Consider the following 15344-nt stretch of genomic DNA (forward strand, 5'->3'; position numbering starts at 1 on the left):
TATAACAAAGAACTGACTAAAGTAAAGTTAAGATTGAGGCTCAACAAAGCACTTAGAATTCACGGGTATTAAGTTTTGTGGTCGATACGAACTATCGACGCCACACTCTAATATATAACAAGTCTCAATGACCTCGTAAAATGATGGAAGTCGAATTTGTCATAGTGACGTCAATAATACTTCGTAATTTGATTGAACCCAGGCAGAGATGGTGCATCAAAAATTGCTCACAGACAGGAAGAAGACAACTTGTGTGTTCATCTATATATATTGCAGGGAAAGAAAAGTCAACTGTTTTGTCAAATCATCATCTATAAATATAAATAAAAAAAATTAGAGAAAAATATGCATGCCTCTTGATTATGCTCAAAATTATGTACTTCTTTTTATTGGAAAAGTGATTGAGCAGGAACAATGATAATGACAGCACTTGTAAGAGGACAGTACTTCTCATGCCACACACCTTCCCTTTTATGATATTTGAAAGTTTCTCTATTGAAACATTCTTGAAACTGAAACATTGTTGGAACTTTTGTACATGTCTGTGCATAGATGACAGAAATACGTCAAGGCAACACAAGAGCAGACTGCATGGTCTATGTAGTCCAACAGAAATATATACCCTAGCATTCTTTAACATTCTAAGGCTGAAAAAAATTCTCAATCAGCTCCCATTTGTTTTTCATGATTTTGAGCATCATTAAAGGGCATGTCAAATGTTTCTCTGATCTGTTTTAGCTTAGAAAAATGATTTCACAAAACAATTGAATGTTTCTTTAATCTTTTATTTATTTTCAAGTTTTGTTCAGAAAGCTGCTAGCAGCACTGTTGCCAGCTTTCAGATGTGAAACACTTATGACTACAGTAGCAACAATAGTCATCTTCAGAACGCCAACAATATGTACAATTATTAGAGGCAGGCAATTAGAAGACTGTTTTCCTAATGCCTTCTATTCTCAAAAGTCCCAAATTTGGAACTCAGTTCAAAAGGAGCCAGTTTGACTATTGAATATCATATCGGTGCTACTATTTGTGTGCAAAATGTTTAGGTCTTGAAGGAATGGACTGTTCGACACCTCATTTACGTAGATAGCAGTAGCTATTCATGAAATTTTTCAATTTTCCCTCAAATCGCTAATGAAGTCTTTCTTAATCATCCTGATTTCTTTCTACCATTTAAACCCTTTTCTGGAAAACTGGACATCATGCTGGTCAATTTGATACCTCATTTATCCACTTCCCACTCTTCATTTGGCTATGAAAACTGGAGCAAAAACACATTGTGTAATCTGTGAGGAGTCATGTTTTTGATACGTTGAGACAATGAACTAAAAAAATGCAGTCAACTACCCAGCTGAATACCCAATACCATACAATTAATTATTTTCAATAGTAAAACTCCATGAAACATTAAAATTAGAGTTATGTGTTGAAAATTTAATTCTAATACCTCATCAAGCATTGTTTTTGTTTTTACATGTAAGCTGATGAGCAACATTCAGAAACTGAACTTCAGACAGTGGTATTAGTGGAATCATTTGGGGCTGAAGAATCTCCAGAAACAGAGGAACACGGACCTAGACCCTCAAAAACAGCATCCCACAAAGCTCCAAGACCTTCAACAGCTGCAAGAACTAGTGAACAAGGTGTCATTATTAGAAAGGGGAGTTTCGAGAGACTTGAGAGGAAGGTAATATATATTTATTTACAGTCTCCTATTATCTGTTACACCTGTGTGCCAAATGGAAATAATAACATTATGAATGGTATTCATGCAGACAAGAAGTACGTTTTTGTTGGCTGCCAAAATGGAACAATTTGGGTGACCAACTATGTAAAAAAGTGACAAGTGACAAATGGTGATTTCTTGATGCCTGAGAGGCCTTTGCCGAAAGATTAGTGAAAGATGGGAACATAAATATATACAAAACTTTAATACTTAGTACAGGAATATATCCAAAAGAAACAAAAGGAGTGGTAAATTACTGTTTACATTCATATTGGTGTGGCTGCAGCAATAATTGTCACTTACTTATTGAACTTCTTATTTTAAGGGGCTCCAGAAAGGCTCAAAATCATGAAAAGTTCAATTTTTACTTTTTTGCGTTTTCTGAATCTGCAGACTATTACCTTTTAATAGATATATAATTTATTCAATTCCGAAGACTACAACTATTTTTAAATTTTTTTTTAAATGTGTTCTACATGGGCGTGACCCACTGTGGCGCTGTTAAACTGCTGTCAAATGGTGTTATTATTAACGTCCGTGTTCATCAGGTACATTTTAGTGATGTGAGATAAAGTATGTGTTGTGGCTAACCTGTGATGGTTCAATATATATCGCTGGTGTGATTGTCGATTGTTTCATGTTTATTTACTCTGTCGTTATCTCGAAAATATTCGTAATTAATTCTGTTTCTTGAGTCTCTGTTTTGTTGAAGTATAATAATGAGTAAAAGTAAAGTTACTAGAAATCCTCTGAAGGCTTTTAAGAAAAAGAGAAATGTTGGAAAGCCAAAGGTATGTGTTATTACTGTAAACAATAAAGACGATAACCAAGTGAGTGAACCTAACCTCACAAGTACACCTGCCCATAGCAGTCAAAGTGGGAAAGAAAATACTTCACAGAAGAAGCTTGGTTCAATGAGTGAAAACTATGAATGTTTTATGGGCGAATCGGATGTGAATGAAATATTTGATATGTCGGTTCTCAAAGGAATTTTTTCAAACTGTGTAAGATGTATTCATTGTAGTGAAGTTGGTCTGGAACTCTCCATAATAAAGCACGTAGGGCTTGCTAGTGAAATACAACTGAAATGTGATAAGTGTTCATACATGACCACCTTTTGGAACAGTGTTGCAGTAACTGCAACTGAAGAAAATGGTAGCAAAATCTATTAACACAACATTAGATTTGTTTATTCCTTGCGTTCAGTTGGTAAGGGTGCTACTGCAGGTGCAATTTTCTGTGGCATCATGAATCTTCCAAATCCCCCAACCAAGTTTACAACCTATAATAAATTAATAGGGTCTAAAGTAGAAGATGTCTGTATAGAATCTATGAAGAACGCTGTGGAAGAGGCATTAATGGAAAATAATGGTAACAGAGATTTGACTGCAGCGTTCGATGGTACCTGGCATAAACGGGGACACACATCTCTTCATGGTGTAGCAGATGTAGCAGTAATATCAAAGTATTGTAATGTCCACAAAAATATAAAGGTACACATGAAAATAATTGCAAAGCTAACTATAGTGGCAGTAGTGGAGGAATGGTAGTGGCTGGTGTTGCCAGTATATTCCAGCGTTCTGAGGCGTGTGATAAGGTGCGATATGTTAATTACCTTGGTGACGGTGATTCTAAAAGTTTCAAACATGTTCAAGGACTGAAGCCCTATGGTGATGATGTTGTAGTGCAGAAATTTGAGTGTATTGGACACGTACAGAAGCGAATGGGAACAAGACTTCGGCGACTGAAAGCTTCGTACAAAAAACAAAAACTCAGTGATGGTAAAGGGTTGAATGGGAAGGGAAGGTTAACTGACAGTGTAATTGACAAAATACAGAACTATTATGGAATGGCTATTAGGCAAAATACGCAAAGTGTCGACAAAATGAAGAAGGCTGTTTGGGCTCTTTTTTTTCATACTTCTTCAACCGATGAAAATCCCCAACATAGCTTGTGTCCCAAAGAAGAAGACAGTTGGTGTAAATATAACAAAGGATTGCTAACCGGTGAAGTGTACACTCATAAGCATAGTCTGCCTCATGCAATAATGGAGGTGATAAAACCTATTTTCAGAGACTTAGCAGCACCTGAACTGTTGAAAAAGTGTATTCACGGAAAAACTCAAAACCCCAATGAAAGTGTAAATAGTGTTATATGGTCGAGAATCCCCAAGACTGTATTTATTGGAACAGAAACACTTCACTTTGGTGTGTATGATGCTGTTGCGACTTTCAATTATGGCCACATTGTAAGGTGCAAGGTATTTAGAAATATGGGAATGAAGATAGGTTCTAACATGGTACGAGCGATGCTTGCTTTAGACAAGGAACGCCTTCGGGCTGCAGACAGGGCTGTAAAGAGTCTAGAAATACAAGCAAGAGTAAACAGGAGGAGGAACAAGAGGAAGCTGGAGGAGGAGTTTGCAGAGGATGAAGATAATCCATCCTATGGACCTGGAATGCACTAAAAAGTTAATCCAATCTTTGTCGCTCGATTCCCAAAACTTTTATTTTCTCATACTAATTACATGTTTTCTAAGGATCTTCCAAACATATTTGTTTCAAAGTAAATGTTACACAGTACCTTCTGCATAATTTAACACAGCCTTTTTCCAAAAAACTGTATATTTTTGAATACATACATAAAAAATTGCAAAAAAATGTTGTGAATTTTCATTACAATTGAAAAAAAAAAATCGTCTTTAATAACTGAACTAAAATTTTGTAAAATCCCTGTGTTAATTTGTAGCCCATATTCCAATAAATAATCTGTAAAAAGTTCAACTTCCTACCTCAAATACTTTGTGAGGAAAGGTGTAATTTATAAGCATTATTTTAACATTGCAAGTATAGGGCGTTCCGGAGCCCCTTAAATATTTTCTGCCAAACATGTGATATCTTATATGTTTCCCATTATAATGCTATTGTTTCTCTTACCTTTATAATTTCGTTTTTGTACCTAATTATTCATTTCCTAATGAGATCTGTTTTTATTTAACATGATGTACCTTGGGAACTACAGAACCCCACTGCCCGTATGCATTCTAGTATCCTTCTCTTAGGCAGGTGACAGTTTTAAAAGGTCGAGCTGTGTCGTAGATACTGTTAACTTCTGACAGTGTCTTGTATCTGCTAAGCAGACATACTACGTTATCCTAGAGACCTGTTTTCAATTTCACTTTCTGCTTTGCATGATTAATTCTGGTCAAAAAAAAGAAAAAGGAGAGAGGGGGAGAGATTCGTGATAAACGAATTGTTCAAATGGAGTGGAAATTGGTAGATGTGAATGTTTATGTACATACAAACAAAAGATTCAGAAAAATTGGATGATATATTCAAGAGAACAAGCTTTACAAATTAAGCAAGTCAGTAACACATTAGTCCACTTGTAATCTTACACATCACAGTAGATTTTCAGTCTCTTCATAATAATTGATTTCTTTTAATAAGCTTTGAGAGGAGTAAGATTTACCAATAAACTTTTTTATTTGTCTTCATTTTCTCATTGTTGGCTGCAGTTCGTCACATCTAGGGGTAGAGTCTTCAGGCTGTAATTTTTGACTTTGTGGGTTCCAGATGACTTGGTAACTGTTAAATAGCCGGCCGCGGTGGTCTAGTGGTTCTAGGCGCGCAGTCTGGAACCGCGCGACTGCTACGGTCGCAGGTTCAAATCCTGCCTCGGGCATGGATGTGTGTGATGTCCTTAGGTTAGTTAGGTTTAAGTAGTTCTAAGTTCTAGGGGACTGATGACCACAGTAGTTAAGTCCCATAGTGCTCAGAGCCATTTGAACCAGCCACTGTTAAATAAATCTGCTGTGTAATTTCTGTTTCTATAACTTTTTTATTTTATCCCATTTTTCTATGTCACACTGTCTTTATAATCTCCACTTTAAAACAGAAATTTACATTGGTATTTCCGAACATGAAAACACATCCAATTCCATCAGAGGCATGCTCACCACTACCCTCACTCATTCTGTGCTCCTAACAATATTCCAAAGAGTTTACAAAACAAAAGAGTTCACAAACTTTCTTGACAAAAGAAGAATCTTCATCAAGTCATATCATTATTTTGTAAATGAATCCAGAAATAAATTTAATAATCAGCATCATATTGCATAATTAATAATAGGAATTTTAAGTGTGCCAGATATTTCATAATTTTAAATATTTCTAAACGAAGAGTAATTTTAGCTGACATACAGAGTTAGTACATATCGATTGTAACAAGATAATTTATTTTTGTACATTTAAGCCTGAAATATAATGCATATGAAATTTTTTTCATGAAACAGCTGAGATAATTTTAACCTATACAAGGTTCAAAAATATTTTTGGTATCTGTTATTTGTATTAAAGAAAGGTAATGTTAGAGGATGGTGTCCCTTTACAATATCCCCTTCACAAAATTTGGAAACAGTGTGTTCACAATATTTTGTGACAGACTATAAGATTTGACAATCGGTATACAAAATGATGCCAAAGGATGGAATACAGACATATAGAAGTATCTGATACATAATATGTTACAGAAAATGTAAAAAAAATATCTACTATACAAGTCATAATCTATACATATATCCAGATATGGTACTCAGATTTTCAGATCTATGGAACATACTGTCACAAGACAAATAATACAAAGTCAAAACTATAGCTTTACACCATTAAACTATAGAAGTAAATAGAGAGGCAAGGTAAATTACTAGAATTGTAAATTTACATTCATAAAATCAAACCTTCAAACTCTTCAGAAGAGAAGAGAAAATTTTCAAAGCCTAAGTGCACAATGAGCGAGCTGAATTGAAAAACTCATGACGGGTACAGACCAGAAGAATATACTCATCATGAGTAGGAATATAATACAAAATCAATCAGCTACATAAACCAGAGCATTTAAGGATATGTTGATTCATGAGAGGACAAAAGGAAAAAAAATAAAAAATATTAGGACCTAAGTTAAATATGTGGTGACGGACCCATAAATCCAAACCAAAAAATGTATTTCGACAGAACAAAATGAATAAAGCTTATAATCTTATCAATAAATTCAATTATATGCAAAGAGTAATTATAAGAAGCATTTAGCCTTAATCAATAGTTGTATGCACTCTTTGAGCGCACGCGCATGCGCGCGCGCGCGCCCACACACACACACACACACACACACACACACACACAGTCTTGATGATGACCAGGGGTACCCAAAACAGAGTTAAGTATGAGTCTGCCCACAAGTTCCAATCAAATACAATATTGTAATACTCAGGATAAATACAGGTAAACAGAATCATAGTTAGCTTTGAATGATGACATAATTGGGTAGCATGAGGACCAAAATCGGTGTATGAAAGCAGACATGTATACATCTTGTTATATTATCTATACTAGTAAATGTCTTCCACATTACTTGCTAACTGTCCATACAAACTAACCTACATATGTAGAAGCCTAGACGATTCATTTACAATTGATAAAAAAGTACATACTGATTTAAAGTTACATGATGTATTGGAAAGTCAATCCCCCTACTTGAAAAAACATACATTTATGTGAAATAACACTGTCCTTAGCAGTCTTTGCTAACAATTTAAAAATCTCAGTCACAACACTGATGTAGTTAACAGATGCTTGAGTACATTAGTACATTACCCAGCACCTACGATCTCTTGTAAGTCGACTAGTCCACAGGGTACAACCATACAGCAGTGTGGGGAGTGGATCCGCCCACATCTTTCAGTTTCCTGCTTAGAGTTCTCATCACACACTGGAACGAATAAGTAACTTCCTGTCTAGCACTCATATCGAATCCTGAAACATTGTTTCATGCACTAAACATGCTGTTCAATACCTTCTTCCCATCACACAAGATATGCTCTCCCTATTCATTTTCCAAATTCAATTGTATGAGTTTACATCAGCTGAAATTAAAGCATTCACGTATGAGACATTAACAAACAGAATTAAATGCAATAATAAAAAAATGAACTAACAAGGTGAAACACACAGCTATACTAAGATACTATTCCTAATTTTTACAATGCAATTTATGAACATTGTCCCACTTCAGAATTGCAAAAGGATGTACTCATTTAATCTCAATGCATATATGTATGAAATTCTAAAGCACAAATCTATTACAGAACAGAATTATATAATGTATCATAGATTTTAACTCAGTCAATAGATAAGACAAAACTTTAAAAATCACATCTTACATACTCCATTCCTGAGAAAGAAAACAAAATTATATAGTATGAATCTGCAAATAGACTTAAACTCAGTCAATGAATAAGATACAACTGTAGAATTTACTTGATCTTACACACTACATTCATGACAAACAAAACACAATTATGTAGAAATCTACAAACGTAGTGAATATTTTTTTCTAGACTGGGGTCATTGAGCATGCACGTTCATAGGTCTTGTCCTCTATGTTAAACATTAACTATACCTGGCTTTTTACATACTTACTTTGCTTACCAGTAGCTCCTCTTGTCGTTACACGTGCGATGGACATTTCCACAAAATTCTTACTATATTGATCTTGTCTCTAAATTGTTCAGATATACTACAAATTGGGCTACCTGTATCGATCAAACAGCTCCCTTCCCACTGATCAGTCTTAATCTTAATGTAAGGGCATCCAAAATCTGAATCAACATCTCTGTTATTAGACACTTCATGTAAAAGATCACTTTCAATTTCATCAAATGCTACATCCACACTGTTTTTGCAGGGTTTTTACAACTTTACTGCTATCATAGCATTACTTTGATTACTCAAGTTGTCAGGTAGAGGTTGTACGCACTGAATGGATTCCATAGTGCAACCAACATAATTTATTACAGAAGGAACAAAAAATATATTTCTGTCAAAATTATATTTCCTACTTCATTCCGCCAATTTTGACTAACCACAGCTAACGTATTCCAGAATGTGTTCCCATAAATCTCTATACATACATATATTTCAGCACAAAGAAAGATACACGTGTACACTGTACAAGGTACAAAGGCTGACTGGAACAATAAGATGGTGGCTCTTAAGAGCAGTTAGAGTTCAAATATCATGCTTTACGTGATCGATGTGACCTATTGACACCACACAGTCCCCCCTGCAGTGTGGAGTACAGCGTGTGAGGCCTGAGGGGAGGTCGTGTGGGCGTCGGTGTCTGAGTGAGTAGTGCGAGGTGGTAGGTGCACGACTGGAAGCTCCATCTCAGTCAGGGCAGTGTGCAAAGGCATGGTGACGGGCTGGACAGCCAGTGGGGGCGGACGATGCATCGGCCGGCCCGGTAGTAGAGGTGTGGGGAGGGGTGTCGTGTGCAAACGTGCATGCCCCTAATGTAGATTGAGCCATCCGAGGAGATGAATGCACAAACTCTTGATGGGTTGCACTCTTGGGGGTTGGGACATGCTATGAACTATCTTCACATCTAGTTCCTTGTTGAGTGTCGAGTCTGCAGTGTCTGTTAAGGGGCAAGAGCACACAGACGTCGAAAGCGACAATCAACATATAGTTGAAGCGGTTAGGTGATACATTGCAGCACAAGTTGAAAGTCAGGGAGCAAGTCTCTCCAGTAGATGAAATGTCATCAAAACCTGTGCATGGGATTGATGACGACATGCTTGGGAAACCCGCAAACTGTGCTGATGAATCATCAGAAGGAGAAGACCCTACCATGGGATGAGCTAACTCATTATTGGGCTTGGCAATGGAAAATTCGTCTGGATGGTCCGACTGGGACATCAGAGGGGTGTCTGAGTCTACAAAAGCAGGTTTGAGCCTGTGTAATGAAACGTTTTGTGGGTGATCTTTAACCCTAACGTCGAACATCCTCTCTCCCCTCTGGAGTACTTTGAAGGGGCCGAGGTATGGGGGTTGCAGGGGTTGTCTAATGGAATCATCCCTGAGCATAACATGGGAGCATGTGTTGAGTGCGGTTGGCATGTAAGTGTCCAGTGGAGAATGACTGACAGGTGGGTGTAGCTGTGCATGTCTAAAGTGGGTGTGCATTCTACTAATAAAGCCTGGCGAGGTGGGGAAATCCTTGGGTGCTTGAGGCAGGATAAGTTCCCCAGGTAAAACTGGATTCTCACCAAAAACGAATTCAGCAATGGTTCACTGTAAGTCAGGTTTAAAGGTTGAACAGGGACCGAGTAACACCCAAGGAAGAGCCTCAGACCAGAGGCAGTCATGGCACCTGAGTGCTGTTTTAAGGGTGTGATGTCATTGTTCCACCAACCCGTTGCTTTGCGGGTGGTAGGCTGTTGTATGAATTTTTTTAATACCACAAAGGTTACATAGAACCTTTGGCCATGGTTTCTACTGTGATGTTGGGTAAAGAAACAGTTTCCACCCAGCGAGACATGCAGTCAGTTGTTGAGAGGATTTATCTGTGGCCCTCTGATGGTTGCAGAGGGCTGATAAGGTCATTATGTACATGACAAAAACGTCCTTGCGGAATGTCAAACTTGCCAAGGGGGGGAGAGATGTGGTGTCCAATTTTGTTATGTTGGCAGGAAATGCAGCTGCGTGCCCAGGTTTGACAGTCCTGCTTAACATTTTTCCGAACAAAACACCAGGTGATGTGGCGTGTGGTTTCGCGGATGCCAGGGTGGGTGAGGTTATGGAAGGTGTCGAAGTCTTGTCGGTGCAACGTAGGAGGGAGCAACGGGCACAGAGTGCTGGCAGAAGAGTCGCACCACACTTCATCCGAAGTGCCGGGGAACTTGACTTTGATAAACGCAAGGGATGTCTGAGGATCCGTGAGGAGAGCTTTAGATTCCTCATCAGAGGCCTGGAGAGTGGCAAGGTTGGATAAATCAACAATGTGTGAGACAGTATTGATCCTCGAAAAGAAATCAGCGGGAATGTTACCCATGTCTTTGATGTAGCATATGTCTGTAGTAAATTCAGAGACCAGGTTGAAATGGTAGAAACGCTGATGTCATGATGAAAGTGTTTGACGGCTTCATAGATCGTCAGAAGTTCCTTATCAAAAGCGGAATATTTCTTCTATGCTGTAGACAGTTTTTTAGAGAAGATATGAAGCGGTGAAACCGTGTTGCCTTTGCCTTACTGTAATACTGCTCCGACCGTGATGTCACTGTAATACTGCTCCGACCACCATGTCGCTGGCGACCGTAGTGATCAACAACTCAGCAGACGGATCGGGGTGGGTGAGTACAATGGCATGAGCTAACACTGTCTTTAGAGTCCTGAAGGCATGTAGCACAGGTTCAGTCCAACAGATTGGCTTAAGGCCCGAAGTCTGCTTGCTGGACAGCAAATCCGTCAGAGGGGCCTGCACAGCAGTGGCAGGAGGTAGATGTCGGCGGTAGTAATTTATGGTACCCAGAAAACCTCAGAGTTCTTTGTACATAGCCGGGGGTGGCAATGACGTGATAACCGGCATGCAGGATTTGGGAGGCTGTATTCCGTCTGCCAAGATGGTGTAACTCAAAAATGTCACAGAAGACTGGCTCAATTGGAATTTATCTTTGTTGGCCTCGACACCATTGGAGTTCAAGCTCTGGAGGACCTGGGATAAATGATCTTCGTGGTCCTCAGTCTACTTGCTGAATATGAGGGTGTCATCCAGTTATGCAAAGCAGAACTTCAACTGTCGTAAGACTGAGTCAATGAAACGTTGCCACATTAGTGCCGCATTCTTTAAGCCAAATGGCATGGAGTTGTATTGGAACAAACTGAGCGGTCTGATGATAGCAGTCTTTGGAATGTCTTCCGGCGCTACGGGAATCTGGTGATAGGCACGTTTACAATCAATCACACTGAAGATTGTGGCACCCAATAACATATGCGTGAAATCGTTTATGTTCAGTACTGGGTAATTGTCCATGCCGGTACGAGCATTTAAGCATCTGTAATCACCACACATTCGAAAAGAACCATTGTGTTTGGTGATGAGGTGAATCAGTGAAGACCAATTGCTGTCCGATGGCTGTAGAAAGCCTGCCTCCAGAAGTTCGTTAATTTGCTGCCGGGCTGCGCGCAACTTCATGGGGTTGAGGCATCAAACCTTGTGCCTAATGGGAGGGCCAGTAGTGGTAATTATCTTGTGTGTCATTCTGTCAGTGACGGAAGAGACTGAGAACTGCACACGAGGCTGAGTAACGTCCTGACGTGAACTTTTGGGACGAGTGGATCGCGATGTGGTGTAGCTGTTAGTGCGAGTGGGAAAAGGCAACACAAAAGTCACATGCCTATTACGTGAGTGCGGCGTGCGCTTATTTGGAGAGGTTGGCTGTGCTCGCAGCATGGAGTGGATCGGAGCGTGCAGTGACTGTCTGTTGTTAGCTTACCCTTGAGTAACCGGCACAGGCGAGAGACGTGTTGGCATCACGCGGGGAATGGCGATGGCTACCAAATCACGTGGTTGGTGCATGAGAGAGGGGGAATATTTACCAACATGTGGGGTGGCTGCCTGTGCGGTGAACGTGTTTGCATCACATGCGCAATCTGTCATTAGAAGCACTGTTTGAAACACATGGTACTGCACGTAGAGGCCTGTGGTGGGTGCAGAGATCACTGAACGTGAATCGTCACATGCAATGAATGTTTTTGAACTACCCTGATGAGTGTTTGTGCTGTTGTCTGCTGATGAAGGTCAATCAGGTGAAGGAACTGTGGATTGCAGTTGCAGCAGCAAGGTATGAGCTGTGGTGAGCTCGTTTTGCTGATGGAGTTGCGCCACTGCGTCGTACTCTGACAGTAGATTAGTGATGCACATCACAATTTTGTCCACGAGGGTGGAGCACTCGCGAACCAAATCACATGTTGCAACAGAAACAGAACTACAAGCATAAGTGCCTGAGCATGGTATCTGGGTGTCAGAGGGGTGGTGAAACACTGAACCTTAGACTATGTCTGGAGAGAGTTTGTAATTGGACAAGAAATTCATGCTGAGAATTGGTTCGTCAACGTTAGTGATGTAAAAAGTCCACAGGGAACGTAGAGGAGATAGATGCACCATAACTTTAGCAGGGCTGACAATTTGTAATGTTGATTTGTTGACAGTGCTTAGAAGTTACTTCATCGGTGAAAAAACGGGAGGAGCCAACGACGCAGGTATGATGGACACATCAGAGCCTGTGTCGACTAGGAGAACAAGCCACAACAAAATCTCATTCACGTATAAATTGACCGCTCAACTGAGAGGATGAGTGGACGAAGTGCAATGTTTTAGGATGCCTGTGAAGTTCCCCGCAGGACTCGGCGTCTTTTAGATCCTGTGGTCAACGTTTGGGTGCTGGCAAGGTAATCTGCACTTCTTGGCCTTATTCCCAAAAATCTTGTGGTACCAACATGTAACCTCCCCCTCACTAATCGACCTTAATGACAGTGAAAATATTAAACCGCGTGTACCTAATGGAAATTTGGGAAAAGCAATCGTCACCGAAGTTAATCTGTTGGTAAAGAGGGAGGAAAGGGTTACATCTAAATGAAAGGAAAAATGCAAATGAAGCTGGTGGAAATTAATTTTGAAAAGGGGTAAAGTTAATGAAGAAAGTAAATGTGCGGCCATTACGTTAACAATTAACTAGCGGTAATTAGATATTTGAGATTTGGGGGAAATTACGGTCGCCAGTCCTAAGGGCAATTACTATAGTAACTGAAAAAGAAAGGTAATTACACATATAATTAGCACTAGAAGCGTGGCAACTGAAGGTTGACACGTGTAGTGTGAAAACTGAAAGTTTGTCAGAAGTAATAAATTTCGCTACATTCCGACTTAATTTAGCAAAAGAATTAACAAAACCAGAAAATCGAAAGTTAATTTAGTGACTGAAGTTAATAGTGAGCTTTCTTTCTGAAGCACATCGAAATTCAGTAAAATACGGTTAGTCTTGGACTACCTCAACAATCATTTCAAAAGCAACTTGAATCTACGCAATTTAGAAATAAGAGATCTTACTTTGAACTTGAATTAAATGATTCTGAACAATTAACAATGGTAAAATTTAGTACGTACCAAGCTGAGCTGCAGTCACAGGTAAGCTAAAATATGGTAACAAAACTCGCACTCTTAATTTGTGCTTGTGTAATCTAAATATTGTAGCCAGCTATGAATACTTAAAGTGAACTTTGAAATTAAAGCAGTGAAATGGAATTATGCTGGCGTTTGAATTTCAACGACACTCGGGTTCATTTCGGAAAAGGAAAGGACCCTGCTTGGCAATGCAATTGGGACAATGAGCAACTAAGGTTCATGCTACGTTGCTGTAATTTTGTGATTTGAACAGTTTGAAAAGCTTAGGTCTGCCATACAGTTTTAAAACTTTACGTGCTTCCAGTTTTCCTTGTTGTTTGATTGAAGTTTGAAGCCGTCGATCGAGGAGGCGGCGACAGTCACTCATTGTCGGCCGTCGCTGTTGCAGAAGCTGGATGTTGGCGCGCCTTCTTTTCGACACGGTCACCAGACGAAACGGGCTCTTGATGTGCGCCAGCTAATGCTTCCCGTCCGCGACACCATGTCAGAAACTATCATCGCAAGTCGAGCGCAATTACATGCTGCCAAACCCCGAAAGCGCGGCATCTCGCGGGAGCTTCACACAACACACCTGCTCCACTCGCTACTCCAGCCAGACTCCCTCTTGCTCTACCTGCGCTCCACGCGGCAGAGTTAACACTACCAAAGATCCTACACACTTTGATTCTTCACACGACCTATCGATGTAATCGTTCGATAGCAGTTTTCCCTAGGCAAGACCCAGCGTAAAAATACAAATAATCTTTACCCAACAAACCAATTATACATCGACATAAATGCATAAATATATATATACAAATAGTAAAACAATTACAATACGTAAAGACACAGAAATATCATATATTCAGGTAGCAAAAATAAGGAAAAAAAATAATAGTACAATAGATGGAAATAGGAGGATATGCATTTCCAGCGTTACACGTGCCCCACATTGTCCGAGGATGTTCGTGTAACGTAAACAGATTCAGAAAATGTCCCAAAAAAGAAACAGCGGAAATGCATATGCTCAAAACATCAAAAAAATTTAGCATTCGTCTAATTAACCATAAACCAAATTTTTTAGACAATTATAATTGAGTGGAGACACTCCTAATCTTATTCCACTCTGTCATCTTGCACAAAATAAAACAGGTTGACAACATATCAAAATCCATAGAAAACATAGAAAATGGTTTAGCTATTCCAAAATCATTAAAATTCGAAACACTATAAGAAATGGAATACTATTTGCAAAATTAATTAGAGTGCATGGTCATAAAAACACGTAGATCAAAATATGCAAATTAATTACTAATTACATAGAATACACATTTTACATAACCTTTTCATAATTAATACTCTCGCCATGAGTGTCCACCTAACGCTAAACAAGAAAATAATATACAGCAGATCGACAAAAACATAAATATTAACAGCAGAATTCTTTCACATCAGCTGTCCGGGAAGAAAAAAACAACTCCACCTTCCGTACTCGCAAGTACAAAGAATGCCGACAGCGGCACAAGAGCCGACAGCGGCTCCGCCTCGCCAGTATTGTTGCGCCCGCCTGTGCGGCACGCTTGATCTCACTCGCCCTTGTAACGGCTTTTCCAGAACG

At 39.3% G+C, this 15344-nt stretch overlaps 1 protein-coding gene across 1 annotated transcript in view; it reads left to right on the forward strand.

Annotated features, from left to right (window-relative positions):
- Window positions 1–15344, forward strand: part of LOC126456667 (uncharacterized) — a 303806-nt gene that overhangs the window by 149169 nt on the left and 139293 nt on the right. Inside the window, exon 4 of the mRNA XM_050092410.1 lies at window positions 1485–1690. Within this exon, the coding sequence (XP_049948367.1) occupies window positions 1485–1690 (206 nt within the window). The remainder of the gene's footprint in view (window positions 1–1484; window positions 1691–15344) is intronic.

Source organism: Schistocerca serialis, chromosome 2 (assembly GCF_023864345.2).
Source record: "Schistocerca serialis cubense isolate TAMUIC-IGC-003099 chromosome 2, iqSchSeri2.2, whole genome shotgun sequence".
In the NCBI taxonomy this organism is placed as follows: domain Eukaryota; kingdom Metazoa; phylum Arthropoda; class Insecta; order Orthoptera; family Acrididae; genus Schistocerca; species Schistocerca serialis.